The following is a 17,466-nucleotide window of genomic DNA, read 5'->3' as shown; positions in this document are numbered from 1 at the left end:
GGCAACAGGAAGTGGTCTGTCTCACTTGGCGTGGCTTGGCCATATATGAGACCTCAAAGGCCACTTTCACAGTGACACACTTTCTCCAACAAGACCACACCTTCTAATAGTGCCACTCCCTTTGAGAGCCATTTTCTTTCAGAGCAGCAAACAGAGGAGATTGCTCTTACATCTAGACTTTTGGGGCAGGATCTATGCATCTTAGCAGCAAATATATCCTGCTTGGAGTGATCCATGTCTCTTTGCAGCTGTTGTCAGGGTGGAGTGTTCTTTACCTGCCTCATAAGGTATACGGCATTCAGAAGACGCCTCTGTGCAGCTACAGAGAACCACTGCCTCCCTCCCACTCTTCTCCCTGTGAGCTGTGATGGAATGGGTTACTTTTAAACCTACACAGTTTCCAGAGTCTCTGCTTGCTCAGTGATACTTTCCACTTGACATGACTTGGTTGACACAGCTCAGCAGACACTAGGCTTGAGAGCATCTGTCCTTGGGAGAGATGACCATTGTGCCTGGAAAAATATCTGAAGCTGTTCCTATCAGAACACTCAGTGATCTCAGAGTCACAAGGCCGGGTGGTGGTGCACACCTTTAATCCCAGCACTCAAGAGGCAGAGGCAGGCTGATATCTGTGAGTTTGAGGCCAACTTGGTCTACAGAGCTAGTTCCAGGGCAGACCCCAAAAGCCACAACAAAACCCTATCTCAAGAAAAGAAGAAGAAGAAGAAGAAGAAGAAGAAGAAGAAGAAGAAGAAGAAGAAGAAGAAGAAAAGGAGAGAGAGAGGGAGAGAGAAAGGAAGGAAGGAAGGAAGGAAGGAAGGAAGGAAGGAAGGTCGTAAAGATTTAAAAATGACTAGTCAAGCTTTGGGGGTGCATTCAGAGTCAAGCAAAGAAAAGACTGGTAGATATGGCAAAGCATGACTCTGATTAAAAAGGTAAATTTTGTCACATTCCTCAGATTTGATTGGCTTTTTCCCAGTTGCTGAAAATGGTGATAAGTCTGCTATAACCACGGCTCATAGCCAATTGTGATTAAGAAATAAGCAGGATGCCCAGTCCTTCTGAGAGTGTCGGAGCATGATACACAATGGTGATTTTACATTTGTAACTGGGGGCTTCTTTCTTCAAATGCCACCAAGGGACTAATGAGTGTGATTAGAGGCCTAAGTAGAAAAGTTCTCTTGTCCTCCGAGTGTTTGTAGTTATATCAAGAGGCCATGCATATACTTAAAACTCAAACATGCAGATTGCTTTACAGTAAGGATGACCACTTGTAAGGTCACATGTATCCTCTTTCCCCCTCCCCTCGTTTCACTTTCTCCTCCCACATTTGTTTTCATAGAATTTAACCTGAGTAACATACTTTTAGTTCTAAAATTGCAATTAAAAATTCTGCTTAATTTCACTAGTGTGGCTCTAAACCTGAGACTTGAAGAAACCTTTACATTTGGTCTTAAGGGTGAGTGGTGACCCCCTGAATAACTGGACATCTTTGTCTTGGTGACGAATTGTATAACATTGTGTCCTGGTGGCCACCCCAGAAGCAGTAGCTCACTGAGCAGAATGGATAGGGTTGAGATCTGGTGCAGTAACATGGCCTGAAGCAAAATGAGTAGAGAGAGGCACAAAGGGAGAGGGTCAGAGCCTTATGGGAGCTGGTGGGAGCTGCTCATGCAGACATTCCTGCCTTAGCAGATATTGGGTGAATCATGTCCTTCATCTCAGGCACTGCAAACCACCCGCATCAGAGGGAAGCACAGTACTGCTTCTGGGAATTCCAGGTTCCCAAAGGCTAGCAAAGAGCCATTGGAGCCTGGCTGTGGTGATTCAGGCCGCCAGTCCCAACATTTGGGAGACAGAGGCAGGAGGATCTCTGAGTCCAACTTGGTCTACAGTCTACAGAGTGAGTTCCAAGACAGTGAGGGCTACACAGCAAAACCCTGTCTCCAAACAAAACCAAAACCAAACAAACAAAAAACCAGCCGACACTGAAACAAGCCTGCATTCTGCACACCTTGTTCGGGCTTAGCAGTGGCTTGTAGACTAATGGTCTGAGAGGTAAAGTGTCTTACAGGTGGATGTCAGCCTTCTGCACGTCTCATAGGATCGTGTGTGTGTGCTGTGTGCATACATGTCTGTGTGCATGCATGTCTGTGTGCATGCATGTCTGTGTGCATGCATGTCTGTGTGCATACATGTCTGTGTGCATGCATGTCTGTGTGCATGCATGTCTGTGTGCATGCATGTCTATGTGCATGCATGTCTGTGTGCATGCATGTCTGTGCGCATGCATGTCTGTGTGCATACATGTCTGTGCGCATGCATGTCTGTGTGCATACATGTCTGTGGGCATGCATGTCTGTGCGCATGCATGTCTGTGCGCATGCATGTCTGTGCGCATGCATGTCTGTGCGCATGCATGTATGAGAGGTCAAAGTGTCTTACAGGTTGATGTCAGTCTTCTGCACGTCCCATAGGATCATGTGTGTGTGCTGTGTGCATACATGTCTGTGTGCATGCATGTCTGTGTGCATACATGTCTGTGTGCATGCATGTCTGTGTGCATGCATGTCTGTGTGCATGCATGTCTATGTGCATGCATGTCTGTGTGCATGCATGTCTGTGCGCATGCATGTCTGTGTGCATACATGTCTGTGCGCATGCATGTCTGTGTGCATACATGTCTGTGGGCATGCATGTCTGTGCGCATGCATGTCTGTGCGCATGCATGTCTGTGCGCATGCATGTCTGTGCGCATGCATGTATGAGAGGTCAAAGTGTCTTACAGGTTGATGTCAGTCTTCTGCACGTCCCATAGGATCATGTGTGTGTGCTGTGTGCATACATGTCTGTGTGCATGCATGTCTGTGTGCATACATGTCTGCGGGCATACATGTCTGTGGGCATACATGTCTGCGGGCATGCATGTCTGTGGGCATGCATGTCTGTGGGCATGCATGTCTGTGCGCATGCATGTCTGTGCGCATGCATGTATGAGAGGTCAAAGTGTCTTACAGGTTGATGTCAGTCTTCTGCACGTCCCATAGGATCATGTGTGTGTGCTGTGTGCATACATGTCTGTTTGCATGCATGTCTGTGTGCATACATGTCTGCGGGCATACATGTCTGTGGGCATGCATGTCTGTGCGCATGCATGTCTGTGGGCATGCATGTCTGTGCGCATGCATGTCTGTGCGCATGCATGTATGAGAGGTCAAACTGTCTTACAGGTTGATGTCAGTCTTCTGCACGTCCCATAGGATCGTGTGTGTGTGCTGTGTGCATACATGTCTGTGTGCATGCATGTCTGTGTGCATACATGTCTGAGAGATAAAGTGTCTTACAGGTTGATGTCAGCCTTCTGCACGTCCCATAGGATCGTGTGTATGTGCTGTGTGCATACATGTCTGTGTGCATACATGTCTGAGAGGTAAAGTGTCTTACAGGTGGATGTCAGCCTTCTACACGTCCCATAGGATCGTGTGTGTGTGCTGTGTGCATACATGTCTGTGTGCATGCATATGTGATGGTCTTTTGTGGCCTGTGTGCTGTGGCATGTGTATAGTATGTGTGTATGTGCGTGTGCATGTGTGCATGTGTGTGTGCACACACACATATGAATGTGGGTGCACATGTGTATGTCTGTATACTGGTGAAGAAACGCCAGGTTTAGTCTGGCTCTAGGCAGGGTCTCTGGCTCTGTGTACCATAACATGTTTACTAGTTTCGGCTGTAAATTTTCCAAGTATCTCGAGCCTGATTCCTGGCACTGAAATGGTCCTTAGGCTGGCCCAGGGTGACTGATTTACTTCCTGCAGTGTAAATGATGACTTCGCATCCCTTGCTCCTTCGTCCAAATGTCTCCCCACCTGGCTCCAGGCCACTAGCTGTCAGACCACCTGTGCTGGAAGCTCTGCCCATCCCCTGTCCTTCCTGTCATACTTACAGACACACTGCCTACCCCTGACTGTCTCTTAAGTCACAGATTGTGATGCCAGCACCCTTCAGCCTTCTGCTGTCTGGGAGCTGTCATTCCCCTGTGCCCTTTCCATATCTTGGGTCCCCAACATACTTTGTGCCATTCCTCCATCTGATTGCTGCAATTATAGGTTAGAAACACTCTTAGACCTTTGAAGGAGTTACTGGAACTTTAGGATTTTGTGTTGATTTTTGTTTGAGGCAGGTAACCTGGCCATTTTCTCAGTACATTTGAGGATCTTCTGTTGATGAGACTCTGTGGCAGGTTCCCTCTGCTGTCTTTCCTCACCTTTGAACTATTTTTTCAGTTCTCAGTCCCCTTATGGCCTACAGGGCATAACTTACCTATTGCTGGCTACTGAGCATTTCCAGGAAAACATCATGAACTTCTGTGGCCTCCAGTCCCATTGGTTTCATGTGTTAATACATAGATGAATTCCAAGCTGATGTCAAGTGATACCTCAGGGGAGAAGTGTGCGTGCGTGTGTGAGTATGAGTGTCCCCAGGACAGTGGGAGCAAGCAGTCCCCAGACATTCTTTCAACACTGCCCCCCTTTCCATGTAATTACATGTATATTTCCATTTAAATATCCATATTAAAAATTGGAATGAATTTAGGAAAAATCATTTCATTAAAACATGGCCACTGTTGTTTGTCAGTAATAAGGAGACCATAGCCTGGAGGGACATGGCTTGAGCTATTTCTCCCTCATTATTTTCCTTTCCCACCTCTTCAGCGTCTGCACTCCTGCTCTAACACGGGTTTGTGAATAAGAACTAGGAGCCACTGTTTCTGTTTGATGTAGCTGCAGGTAGCTATGCAGCTCTCTGGTGATCTGGGTGGCTTCCAGTTGGTTAGTGCTGTATTCAAAACCTCTAAATTAAATGTATCATGTTCTTTGGATACTTTTAATAAAGTGAGGTTTACATTAATAATCACACACACACACACACACACACACACACACACACACACACACATAAAACCTCTAAGTAGAGAAGTCCAAAAAAGCACATAAGAAACAGGAAAACATGCATGGGGGAAGGGGGAGTCTGACATGTGATCAGGTAGCAGGACCTTGAGATCCAAGCAGACAGCATAGTGGCCACCCTGGCATAGAGGGGCCCTAAAATTATATGGAGTCAGATCATTTGTAACCTTAAAATGCTCAAGAACATTTTAAAAGCAAGCAAGCATGGGTGTTTCCTGCTGAGGACATAGGTGGCGGTACACACCCTTTCTCAGCGTACGCATACCTGGTACCCAGAAGCCTCCATGTACACATGACATGGGACATGAGGCATTGGATGTTGTTAGCAGATCATGTCCTCCTGCAGAGGTGTTGCCCCAAACGAGTCTATGAGGCAGCACTGATATTCTCAGTGTCCTTTGCTGATCTGACCGAAGGACTCTGGGTGCTAAAGCTGTGTTTTTGCTTAGTAGAATGGTGTGTCCAGTCCCAGGCTCCTCCGTGTGGACTGGGATGCTGTATATCCAGTCCCAGGTCCCTCTCTGTGGACTAGGATGTTATGTGATGTTAGTAGACCAGGTCTTCCCTAGCAGAACCCATATCCAGTGAGGGAACAGACACCCACCTCATCAGTCATTCCACTTGTTGGGAAGTGACACCTACTATAACGTAATGGACAGTGGGTAGATCGGCTGCAGAGTGCTGTTCCACTCTGGAATGACCGTCTGTACAGTGACATTCAGACAGGACCAGGGACTCAGAAAGTGGGTAGACCAGCTGTAGAATCCATCTATACACTCTGTTGTTGACAGAGGTTTCTGTCCCACTCGGCTCCACAGCCGTTCAGTCCCAAAAGAAACACACAGAGGCTTACATTAATTATAAACTGGTTGGCCAATTAGCTCAGGCTTCTTATTAACTATGCTCACATCTTACATTAACCTAAAGTTTTTGTCTGTGTTAGCCACTTGGCTTGATACCTTTATCAGGGGCGTTCTCATCTTGCTTCCTCTTGGTTTGGTGACACCTGCAGACTGAGCCTTTCCTCTTCCCAGAATTCTCCTGTTCTGGTTGCCCCACCTATACTTTCTGCCTGGCTACTGGCCAATCAACATTTTATTAAATGAATACAACTGAGAAATCTTTACAGGGTGCAGACCATTGTCCTATAGTACCCCCCTTTTTTTCAAAACAAAAACTCTGAATCTAATCTTCCTTGTTTAGCTTTTCTTCCTGACTATTATCCATAACAGCTTGTAACCAACACTCTAAACAAAGACAAATATCCATATTCCATTTTTTTTGGGGGGGGGGAATGTGGGCATAGTTTTCCAGGCTACTTCTTGCGATTGGGGGCACTGATAATCTTATAGGGAAGTAAAGAAAATTTAGAATTTTGGGCAAGTCCTGACTATAATATTCTGTGAAGCTTGATCATCTCAGCCAGCAGTCTTGAGGCTGTTCAGGATGTAGAACTCAGACATCTTGGCCATCTGCTCCTATCAGAGATTTCTCAGGGGATCTTCCTTGATCAAACCTGATTTTTCTTAACCCAGAATAAATCCAAAGCCTTTAATTTCCTGTTGAAACAAAAACAAAACCTCCTCTCCAAAATAACATATCTTTTGACTTAAATTTTGAAGTGAAGGCATTTTCAAAATATATATGTTAGATTAATCCAGCAGCATTTATAATCAAATGTCTTTTAGTAGCTGTTGCTCCTTCCTCAGTCATCAAACTATTCAGAGACAATAACATACAGTATCCAGACTCTCTGTGTATTTTTCATCTTTATGTGGCTTTATTTTAAACTATTTTTTTACTTTTATTTTTAATTTTTGGTTTTTTGAGACAGGGTTTCTCTGTGTATCTTTGGCTATCATGGAACTCACTCTGGAGACCAGGCTGTTCTTAAACTCACAGAGATCTATGTGCCTTTGACTCCCAAGTGCTGGGATTAAAGGTGTGTGCCACCACACTTAACTACTCTCTTTCTTTCTTTCTTTCTTTTTTTTTATTTCTTTCTCTCCTTCCTTCCTTCCTTTCTTTTTTTTCTTTTAAGGACTTTATTTTTTTCTTTTCACTGCAAAGCTTACATATATTTTTAACACACTGTAAACCATTTAAAGGTTTGTTTTCTTGTTTGCATGTTTGTTTCTGAATCAATATTTACTGTGTAGCTCTCTTTTTCTCATGTCATGAATCTTTAATTTTCTAATCAATGTGGCTAGGTCTAAAGCTGTGGCCTCAATGGCTGGATCTACCCCATTTCTTAGTTTTCTGAGAGTCTAGCCTCATGGGGGAGGTACTGGCTGGAGCCATGTTTATTGCTATAACTCTATGGAGTTTAAAGGTCTCAGCCACCACCAAGAAGCATGCTGATGGCTATTCATAAACACCATTTAAGTGTTTGGTGGTGGTCCTCTTAAAAGAGCTGCAAGGTTTTTGCAGCTAAAGCTGAGTCAGGCAGCCTCTCTTAATGAGATGCTTTCCCCTAGCAAACAAAGTCCACACTAGAAAATGTTGCTAACAAGAGCTGTGCTTAACTCTGTTCTTTTGTGTCTAGAATTACTTCCCAAGCTCTCTCAGGTTTTGTGTGGGTGTAGTTGTCCCTGTTGGAACCATTTGTTGACAGAGGTTTCTGTCCTGCCTGGTCCTACAGGCGTTAAGTCTTAAAGAAACACACAATGGCTTACATTGATTATAAACTGGTTGGCCTAGTAGTTCAGGCTTTCTTATTAACTAATGCTTACATCTTACATCTTACTTACCTGTGTTAGCCACATGGCTTGGTACCTGTTATCACCAAGGCATTCTCATCTTGTTTCATCTTAGTTTGGGTTTTTATTAAACCAATACAACTGACAAATCTTTACAGGGTACAAGACCATTGTGCCACAGCACTATGTAGTGCTGTCCCACACCGGAATGGCCTTTGTACATCAACATTCAGACACGACCAGAGACTCAGAGGGGGGGGAGGAAGGAACCTGTTTGAGCCAAATAACAATGAATTCTTGTATGTTCATGTGGACACTTCTGACCCAGCAGAGCCTGCGAGAACATCTGGGAAAAGCCCCTACCACATTTGTTAGCCACACTGTGTGGATCACTGTAGTCCCATCATTTCACTCTCACCCCATGTTTCCAACGGGAAGGCTTCATGATTGTCTGGAGAAGGGCATTTGCATTTCTGTTGTTTGCAGGATATGATGATTTTACTTGTTTTTGTTTCCACAGGGTCCGTCCTGCTGGGAAGATGTCTTAATTCCAAACCGGATGAGTGGCGAGTGCCAGTCTCCAGATTGTCCTGGAACCAGAGCAGTAAGTCTCTGACTAAATAAATTACTTATATTAAAATATAACGGCTTTCTCAGGGTTTACTAGGAGATTAGGAGAGAGGCCGGAGGTGTCAGCTGACTTCCTCCAGCCAGTGATCCTATGAGAAGTAGGTTAATGTTCAGATGTGCTAGCAACGTTTGCCAGACTCTCCCTGTGCTGTTGGCTTAACTGTCACTTCCCCTGTAGCAGCCACTTCTGGTGATGTACAAAGGCAATGAGGAGAGCTCGGAGTGGGAGAGGAGCTGACCACCAGGATGAGCACACAAATTTGTTGTCCCTTGCCAAGTGCTGAGCCTGAAAGCATACGTGCAAGTAGCATTATAAGGACCAAGAATGTTATATCTAGGAATATATATATAAATATATATATATATATCATATAGATGTATGCATGCAATAATAATTAGTGGAAAAAATGGCCTTGAATTTGCTCTCCAGGGTTCATGAGATCTTATCTCAAAAACCAAGGTAGAGAGTTATTTGAGGATGACATCCAGGTTAATCTCACATGTTCCTATTCTCATGCTTGCCCACACATATAAACATGTACACACACACACACTCAGGTTGAGTGCTCAGTTCCCAGTACTGCCCGCAGCTCAGATGCCATTTGCAAGCCCCATGTTTCTCCTGAGAATCCGTCCAACCAGATAGAAATTGGGGTTCCTGCAGCCTCTTCTGCTGGGTTTAATTGTTCAGGGAAGCCCTTACTTCCCAGAGACAGCCAGTCACAAACGTGCTTTTTAACATACAACAGACACCGCCTGGAAGACCACAAGCATCATAAAATGTACCTGCTGGGAAGCAGGTACAGAGACTCAACTGTGCATTTCCAAAGTCACTCTGAAATGTGCCCATTTAAAAGCCTTATGCTGACATTCGGAGGTGGTTAAAGAAGTGTCAAAGAAGGTCTGGTTCTGAGCCTGGCAAAAGAAAAATGAGATCGAATGCCGTTTTTTCTCCCCATCCTGTATCTCGTGTTTCTATTCCACACCAACCAAATATTCATCTTTTGGTTCATTTCTTTCCCCTCTTGCTGCTTTCTGAAGTTATGGGAAGTTAGCTGATGGGTTCTATGACTGAATTGCAGCTACTGCCTTTTCTGTGTGCCTTTCCCTCTTCACAGCCCACACTTCACACAGAGGAGATGCTTCCCAGAGACCCTGGGCTCTAAAGTTTTCTCTCACATGATGCTTATCATTGTCAGCATGTTTATATCATTTGTGTAATGCAGTACGTTCAATCTCAAAAACCTCAGGCCAGTCCTTCTCTGGCTCTATGCATTTCTGGATCTGAAAACACTGTCACGGTGCCAACACAAATGTCGGTGTTGGTTCACAGACTGTCACAGCCAGTTGGCAGTTCATATCTTCTCTAAGGAGCAAAGTCTGTCAACAGCAATAGGTACAGTGTTTGAGCTGAATCGTTACATGGGCCTGCTCTCGCCGGTCTGCCTGGTGATGGCAGGGATGCTGAGGGTGGGGAGCAGCGGGCAGACAAGCATTCTCCATCATGCTGGGTTCCGGACTACAGACAGACTCTTTATGAATGCAAAGGCCAAAGAAAGAAATCTTTTTTTTTATTGAGAAAAAAACAATTTCCGCCTCCTCCCAGCCTCCCACTCCTCCCCCCCTCCGCCCACTCCTCTCCCCCTCCCCCACTCCTCTCCCCCTGCCTCTCCAATCTGAAGAGCAGTCAGGGTTCCCTGCCCTGTGGAAAGTCCAAAGTCCTCCCCCCTCCATCCTGGTCTAGGAAGGAGAACATCCAAACTGGCTAGGCTCCCACAAAGCCAGAACATGAAGTAGGATCAAAACCCAGTGCCATTGTCCTTGGCTTCTCAGCAGCCCTCATTGTCTGCCATATTCAGAGTCCGGTTTTATCCCATGCTTTTTCAGTCACAGTCCAGCTGGCCTTGGTGAGCTCCAATAGATCAGCCCCACTGTCTCCGTGGGTGGGTGCAACCCTTGTGGTCCTGACTTCCTTGCTCATCTTCTCCCTCCTTCTGTTCCTCATTGGGACTTTGGGAGCTCAGTCCAGTGCTTCAGTGTGGGTCTCTGTCTCTATCTCCATCCATTGCCAGATGAAGGTTCTATGGTGATATGCAAAATATTCATCAGTATGGCTATAGGATAGGATCATTTCAGGTTCCCTATCCTCAGCTGCCCCAGGAACTAACTGGGGACCTCGCCTAGGGCACCTGGAAGCCCCTCTAGGTCCAAGTCTCTTCCCAACCCTAAGATGGCTCCCTTAATTAAGATATGTGCTTCCCTGCTCCCCTATCCAACCTTCCTTTATCCCAATCATCCCGTTGCCCCAAGTTCTTCCCATCCTACCCTTCTCACTTTTCTCTCCCCATCTCACCTTACCCCCTTCCACCCCACCCTTAAGATCCCAATTTTTGCCTGGCAATCTTGTCTACTTCCCATACCCAGGAGGATAGCTATATGATTTTCTTTGGGTTCACCTTCTTATCTAGCTTCTTTAGGATAACAAATTATAGACTCACTGACCTTTATTTATGGCTAGAACCCAATTATGAGTGAGTATATCCCTTGTTCATCTTTTTGGGTCTGGGTTACCTCACTCAGGATATTATTTTCTATTTCCATCCATTTGCATGCAAAATTTGAGAAGTCATTGTTTTTTACCGCTGAGTAGTACTCTAATGTGTATATATTCCACACTTTCTTCATCCATTTTTCCATTGAAGGACATCTAGGTTGTTTCCAGGTTCTGGCTATTACAAATAATGCTGCTATGAACATAGTTGAACAAATGCCCTTGTCATATGATCGGGCATCTCTTGGGTATATTCCCAAGAGTGGTATTGCTGGGTCCAGGGGTAGGTTGATCCCGAATTTCCTGAGAAACCGAAACACTGCTTTCCAAAGTGGTTGCTTCCTCCACAACCTCTCCAGCAGAGGCTATCATTGGTGTTTTTGATTTTAGCCAATCTGACAGGTGTAAGATGATATCTCAAAGTTGTTTTGATTTGCATTTCCCTGATCGCTAAGGAGGTTGAGCATGACCTTAAGTGTCTTTTGGCCATTTGAACTTCTTCTGTTGAGAATTCTCTGTTCAGATCAGTGCCCCATTTTTTAATTGGGTTAATTAGCATTTTAAAGTCTAATTTCTTGAGTTCTTTATATATTTTGGAGACAAAAAACCCAGGATAGCCAAAACAGTCTTATATAATAAAGGAACTTCTGGAGGCATTACCATCCCTGACTTCAAACTCTACTACAGAGCTACAGTATTGAAAACAGCTTGGTATTGGTATAAAAACAGAGAAGTCGGCCAATGGAATCATATAGAAGACCCAGACTTTAACCCACAAACCTATGAACACCTCATTTTCGATAAAGGAGCTAAAAGTATACAATGGAAGAAAGAAAGCATCTTCAACAAATGGTGCTGGCACAACTGGATGTCAACCTGTAGAAGAATGAAAATTGACCCATATCTATCACCATGCACAAAACTCAAGTCCAAATGGATCAAAGACCTCAATATCAGTCCGAACACACTGAACCTGATAGAAGAGAAATTGGGAGGTACCCTACAATAGATGGGCACAGGCGATCGCTTCCTATGTGTAACCCCAGCAGCACAGACATTAAGGGCAACATTGAATAAATGGGACCTACTGAAACTGAGAAGCTTCTATAAAGCAAAGGACACTGTCACTGAGACAAAAAGGCAACCCACTGACTGGGAGAAAATCTTCACCAACCCTGCAACAGACAAAGAAAGAAATCTTAAAGAAAATGATGACCTACATGTCAATCACAAATCGTGATGCAGCCTTGTGAGTTTCCCACTGGTGTAAAATTAAAGTATATTGTTTTTAGAGCAGAATTCTTAAGTATAATTAACTATGCATGTGTATGAATATGTATAATTATGCTATATATAAAACAATAGACGTGATTTTATATAATTACGAAATGTATGCGTGTTGAGATATATATATACATATGTATATACATATGTATCAACAGATGGAATGATAAACAGGTAGATAGAAAGATGGTTGGTATATGTGTGTATATATATACATATATATGGTATTTATCTCTGTTGTATATGACATCTTGAACTCTATATATTTAAAATTCAAAAGAACAGAGTTCCTAATCTATTCCTAATTAGTATTTATCTATTAAAATATAGTCTAACTAGTTCACTTTCAGGAGCATCAAGATTTAACTTCAGTTATTGAAGTAATTAATATGGAGACTGAGGAGATGGCTCAGTTGGTAAACGCTTGTGCTACAAACGGAAAGACCGGAGCTTGATTCTCAGAGTGCACATTTTCAAAACGCCGGGTATGGTGTCACATACTTGTAATGGCCAGTGCCAACGAGGCGGAGAAAGTAGATTTCTGAGGCTCTTTGGCCAGATAGCCACCTACTTGATGAATTGTAGGCTCAGTGAGAAATCCTGCCCTGAAGCAAAAGATATGGACAACATCTGAGGAAGGACACTGAGATCTGCATGTCTCCTGGATCCGCATACATGCACACAAAGTAAGATATGGACTGCATCTGAGGAAGGACACTGAGATCCGCGTGTCTCCTGAATCCGCATACATGCACACAGAGGAAGATATGGACCGCATCTGAGGAAGGACACTGAGATCTGCATGTCTCCTGGATCTGCATACATGCACACAAAGGAAGATATGGACAGCATCTGAGGAAGGACACTGAGATCCGTGTGTCTCCTGGATCCGCATACATGCACACAGAGGAAGATATGGACAGCATCTGAGGAAGGACACTGAGTTCCGTGTGTCTCCTGGATCCGCATACATGCACACAGAGGAAGATATGGACAGCATCTGAGGAAGGACACTGAGATCCTTGTCTCCTCTGAATCGCACACACACACACACACACAAAGAAAGCAACACATAAAAATGCAGTTCACCCTAGTGCACTTTAGACAGGGCGCACTTCACTGGCTCAGGTATACAGTAATAGCTGTATCTTATGAAGGAGCGTGGCATTTGTTTTGACAAACACCTTAGCCTTTCCCAAATAATCAGCTTACAGGGAATTTGCTTGAGATTAAAAGTGGACACAATCAATTAGAATTTTCTGTGCTGGTGCAATTAATTCAACTTTGGATATGGCAGAAGGCTTTGCATTTGCTATGCAAATTCCTTTATATTTTCCTTCCTCAGTAGTCTTAACAGTTGAGATCATGTCTGTACTGTGTCTGTCTGTCTGTTGGAGAACATGTGTTTATCTCAGTTACACACATAGGCTAAGGAGAACCCAGAGGTTCTGATGTCTCCCAAAGGCATGAAGTCTACTATCAAACATTTCCCTGCCATGCCCCATGGCCTCAGTGGTATGCCCGTGTACACGAGTCATTTCTCGGGCAGCTGCACTGTGAAGGGACCCCATTAACCCAAATCCATGCTCACGCATCCGTGGGAGTGTCTTACCAGGGCCCCAGCAGTCTCAGGGGACCGCGGGTCAGCTGTATGTGGAGGGTGGCAGATGAGAGCAGAGGCAAACCAAACGAGGAATGGACTTGTTCACTCCCCTTTCGTTCTGCCCTCTGGCTCCACAGAAGACAAATGCTCGCTCTGCCCTTAGACTTTTCTCCTCAGTCATATTTTCTTAATTCTAAATAAAATTGAATTGTGAAAGCTTCGAAGTCAAACTCAGATGATGATTGAGTGGTGTCTGAGTGTGACGAAATGTTCTCTGTTGTCTGACATGCTATTTGGGTGACAAACTAGAAACTTCTAAGGGCATTTTTCAAAAACCAATCAAGTATTCAGACTCAAGGGCAGCTTATATCTAAACCAAGTTTTCAGTGCCTGATAAGAAAGTTTCCTGTTCTTTTCTGAGTTGCTGAATTATTTTTATTATGATGGAACTGGATATCATTTAGCAAAATTAAATAAACACCAAATTTTTGTTCATATATGAAAATGTACTAATCTAAGAAGTATTGTTTTAGGGTACTTTTTTGAGAATTTCATAAAAATATGCAATTCTTTTGATCATTATCACTCCCCACTTCCCCCACTGAACTCAGAAGTGTGGTTTTTAAAGATGCGAGAGGAGGTTAGGAACCTTCAGAAATCTGCACCCCTGTGGCAAGTGTCTCCATGTAGCTCACACCGCCTTAGCATGGATGAGGAATTCACTTCTATCAGCATCCAAGCAATGTAGCAACCCCATAATGCTCGAGTGCTAGGAAAAAAGAAAACAACAACATGAAAAACAACTCTTTGCCGCTGTAGCCAGGAATCCCAAGTTCTTCTTATTCTTGATGTCATGAGTCTCAGCCCTGTATTTTATGCTGTCCTTTGGATATGAAGAAATAATGTGTCCGTGTTACCACAGTAGTGTTTGTCTTAATTAGGATTTCCGTTGTGATAACAACAACCATGAGGAAACATAACCCTGGGAGAAAGAGTGATTTCATCTTACTCTTCCAGGCAATGGTCGAGCGGTGAAGGAAGTCAGAGCAGGAACCAAAATGATGGCCATGGAGGGGTGCTGTTCTCCTGGGCCACCCACAATGGGCCAGACCCTCTCACATCAACCATCAACTGAGAAAATGGCCCCACAGACTTGCCTACAGCCCAGTTTTATGAAGGCATTTTCTCTATTAAGAGTCTTTCCTCCCAGATGACCCCACCTTGTGTCAAGTTGACGTAAAAGTAGCCAGCCCAGTGTTTTAATGTGAGAGCTTTAAATCTTCCACTAATTCCAGACCCTTCAAATTTTTCTATTAATGATTCTAAAACTAGACTGTCATTGGGGAAAGAAAGACACAACTTGATTATATCTTAGACAACAAAGAATTAGCAAAGGAATTCCTCACGATTCCTCGTGATTGATGAGTGAAAGGAGGACCTCTGGATCGGCAGGTTTTAGATCAGAAAGATATATTTATCTGCCAGAAGGGTGGCAGAAGTATGAAACTATTTTCTAAACAATTATAACTGAAATCCTGAGAGCTGGAGGGAAGCCGGCTCTCGTGTCAGTGTTAGCAGCACTGAAGACCTCAGATGGGGTGGCAGATGAGACATAAATGAGAATATCAGGGCTTAGGAATGTGACGGAGCCCTGAGATAGCCTCAGCGCGGACATACAGGAGGCCGATGGAGTGAGAACAGAGGAAAGCTGTGAGAGTAATGGGCGGGAGAAAGAGGCCTGGTCCAGGGCTGGGAAAGAGCCTTCTTGGTCCTCCAGCAGGTGACTGATGGCTGGAGAGCCCGCACTTCATCATGCCTTGATGGCGGTCATTAAGGAGCCCTCATCTCTCTCGCTCGGGTCAAACTCTCTCTCTCAGAAAGTTATCAGGGGACCAGAGTAAATTTATTTTCAAAAGTACACACTGATTTTTTTTTCTCTTAAAGCTAGTTTTCCAAACAAGATTTAAAATGGGAAGTGTTATTATATGGGCAATCAAATTTGAATAGACTCCATGAGTTTGTGACCCACACATGGGTAGCATATCGGCTTCTCATGGTTCTTCAGATTCTCACAGCCTCTGAGGTCCCAGGCAAGGATCATGGCCCTTGATGCTTACAGTTTGGGGAAAGAAACTCCAAAGCGATCTTTTTAGCAATGTTTTCTTTGGGTGAAAACAAAAAAAAAAAAATGCCTAAAGTTTAGAACAAGAAAAATATAATTTATAAAATCTGTGTCTTTCCACGGAGAGAACTATAGCAACCATCCCATAGCACGGTTGATTGTTGGTTACTGTCAAACAGCAGCCACAGCCAAGACTGGTCTGGAGAAGGGTCTGTGTGGGAAGAAAGGACAGTGCTCAAACTCGGCAAAGCAAGGACAAGAGGGCGTGGCTAAGCGACCGTGCCAGGCTGGGGGCGGAAATGAGACTTTCATACACTGCTTTCCCGGGGAGAGGAATCCAGTGGGCCCCAGACACCTAGACAGGTGATTGCACCATGACCTAAGTGTCGGTGAGGCTGAGCCGACCCAAAGGGGCATCTCCGTGAGGACAGAGCAGAGGTCAGCAAGGTCGTGTAGCCTGGGTGCCAGGGAAGAACAAAACGGTGGTTCTGGGGTTAAGGGAAAGGGAAATTCCAGAGCTGGCTTTCAGAGACTGGGGGTGGCGGCTGAGTGGGGAACAGGGAATTTCCACCGCAATAGCCAGGCAAGAAGAGCACATTCATCAGATACAAAAACTGAGGGGTGCTAGGGATGGGAAGTTCAGACTCATTCGGTGCACGCATTTCCATTAAGGGCTATTGGGGAGAAAGCCAACACTGTCAGCTCTGCCTCAGCCCTGCCCTATGCTGCTCTCCTGGGGTTTGTCAGAAAGGTCAAGGGCACAGGATGTTCAGAAAGCAAGATGGGAGAGAATTCAGCTTGTATTGTGCAGGGTCAGCAGGACCGGCCAGAGAGGTCTGGTCAGTGGGTAGGAGTCTGGCTAAAGCTATAGAGGGAGACCACAGCCGAGGGTGCAATTGGGAAATAAAAATACACAGAGTGCAGTTCCCCTTGTGTGTCTCCTCTGTCTCCTCCTGTTTAGTTTGGGAGAGGATTTTTATGTCATGGACCCTCACCCTGTTGAAGTTTAAATAATTTCAAAGGCAGAGCACGCAGGCGAGCTAGTTAGGATAGTAACAGTATGAAGACCAAAAGGGAAAGAGGAGATTTTGAAAACAAAAAAAAATTAATTATTCTTTAGCTTTATTCCCCTCCCCCACAACACACACATTGAACCCCTGGGGTGCTGTGAATCAAGGTAAATGAGCACTGGGGTTTGCCTTTCCGAAAGCTAGAAACATAACAAACAAATGAGATTTGGGTCTGGAGTTGATTAGAAGAACCGCACTTCTATTGTATTGATTGGGTCATTAAAAGCGGCCATATGGTTGTTTTCTGTCTTAACTGTTCACATTTCCCCAGCATGCTCCTCAGCAGGGGTCTGTCTACTGGTTGATTGAAAATCTGTCTTTATCTATGACTCTCTGTTATCTGCAGTGGCCAGAAGTGGCTGGCCCACGGAGAGGGACGCCTCTCCTCTGCCTTCTCCCTGTCGCTGGCTTTTGTGTCTCTCACTGGAAAGCCCAAAGCCTCTTGCTCTTGTCGTCAGCGTCTCAAACTATAAAGGGGTGCAGAGACAGTAGGATTGTTTCCTGAGGAACGTTGAGGTATTTGTGCAGTTGACCTGT

At 44.6% G+C, this 17,466-nt stretch overlaps 1 protein-coding gene across 4 annotated transcripts in view; it reads left to right on the top strand.

Moving 5' to 3' along the window:
* The window catches only part of Prkn (parkin RBR E3 ubiquitin protein ligase), a 1,202,830-nt gene that overhangs the window by 601,423 nt on the left and 583,941 nt on the right, over positions 1 to 17,466 (top strand). For all 4 annotated transcript variants that reach the window (XM_041680301.1, XM_041680299.1, XM_041680302.1 and 1 more), the window contains exon 5: positions 8,190 to 8,273. In XM_041680301.1, coding sequence (XP_041536235.1) covers positions 8,190 to 8,273 — 84 coding nt within the window. The remainder of the gene's footprint in view (positions 1 to 8,189; positions 8,274 to 17,466) is intronic.

This window comes from Microtus oregoni, unplaced genomic scaffold (assembly GCF_018167655.1).
Source record: "Microtus oregoni isolate MIOR12 unplaced genomic scaffold, Mior012 000033F_ref0000390, whole genome shotgun sequence".
Classification (NCBI taxonomy): Eukaryota; Metazoa; Chordata; class Mammalia; order Rodentia; family Cricetidae; genus Microtus; species Microtus oregoni.
The sequence above is the reverse complement of the archived record's forward strand: the minus strand, read 5'-3'. Positions and strand labels throughout refer to the sequence as shown.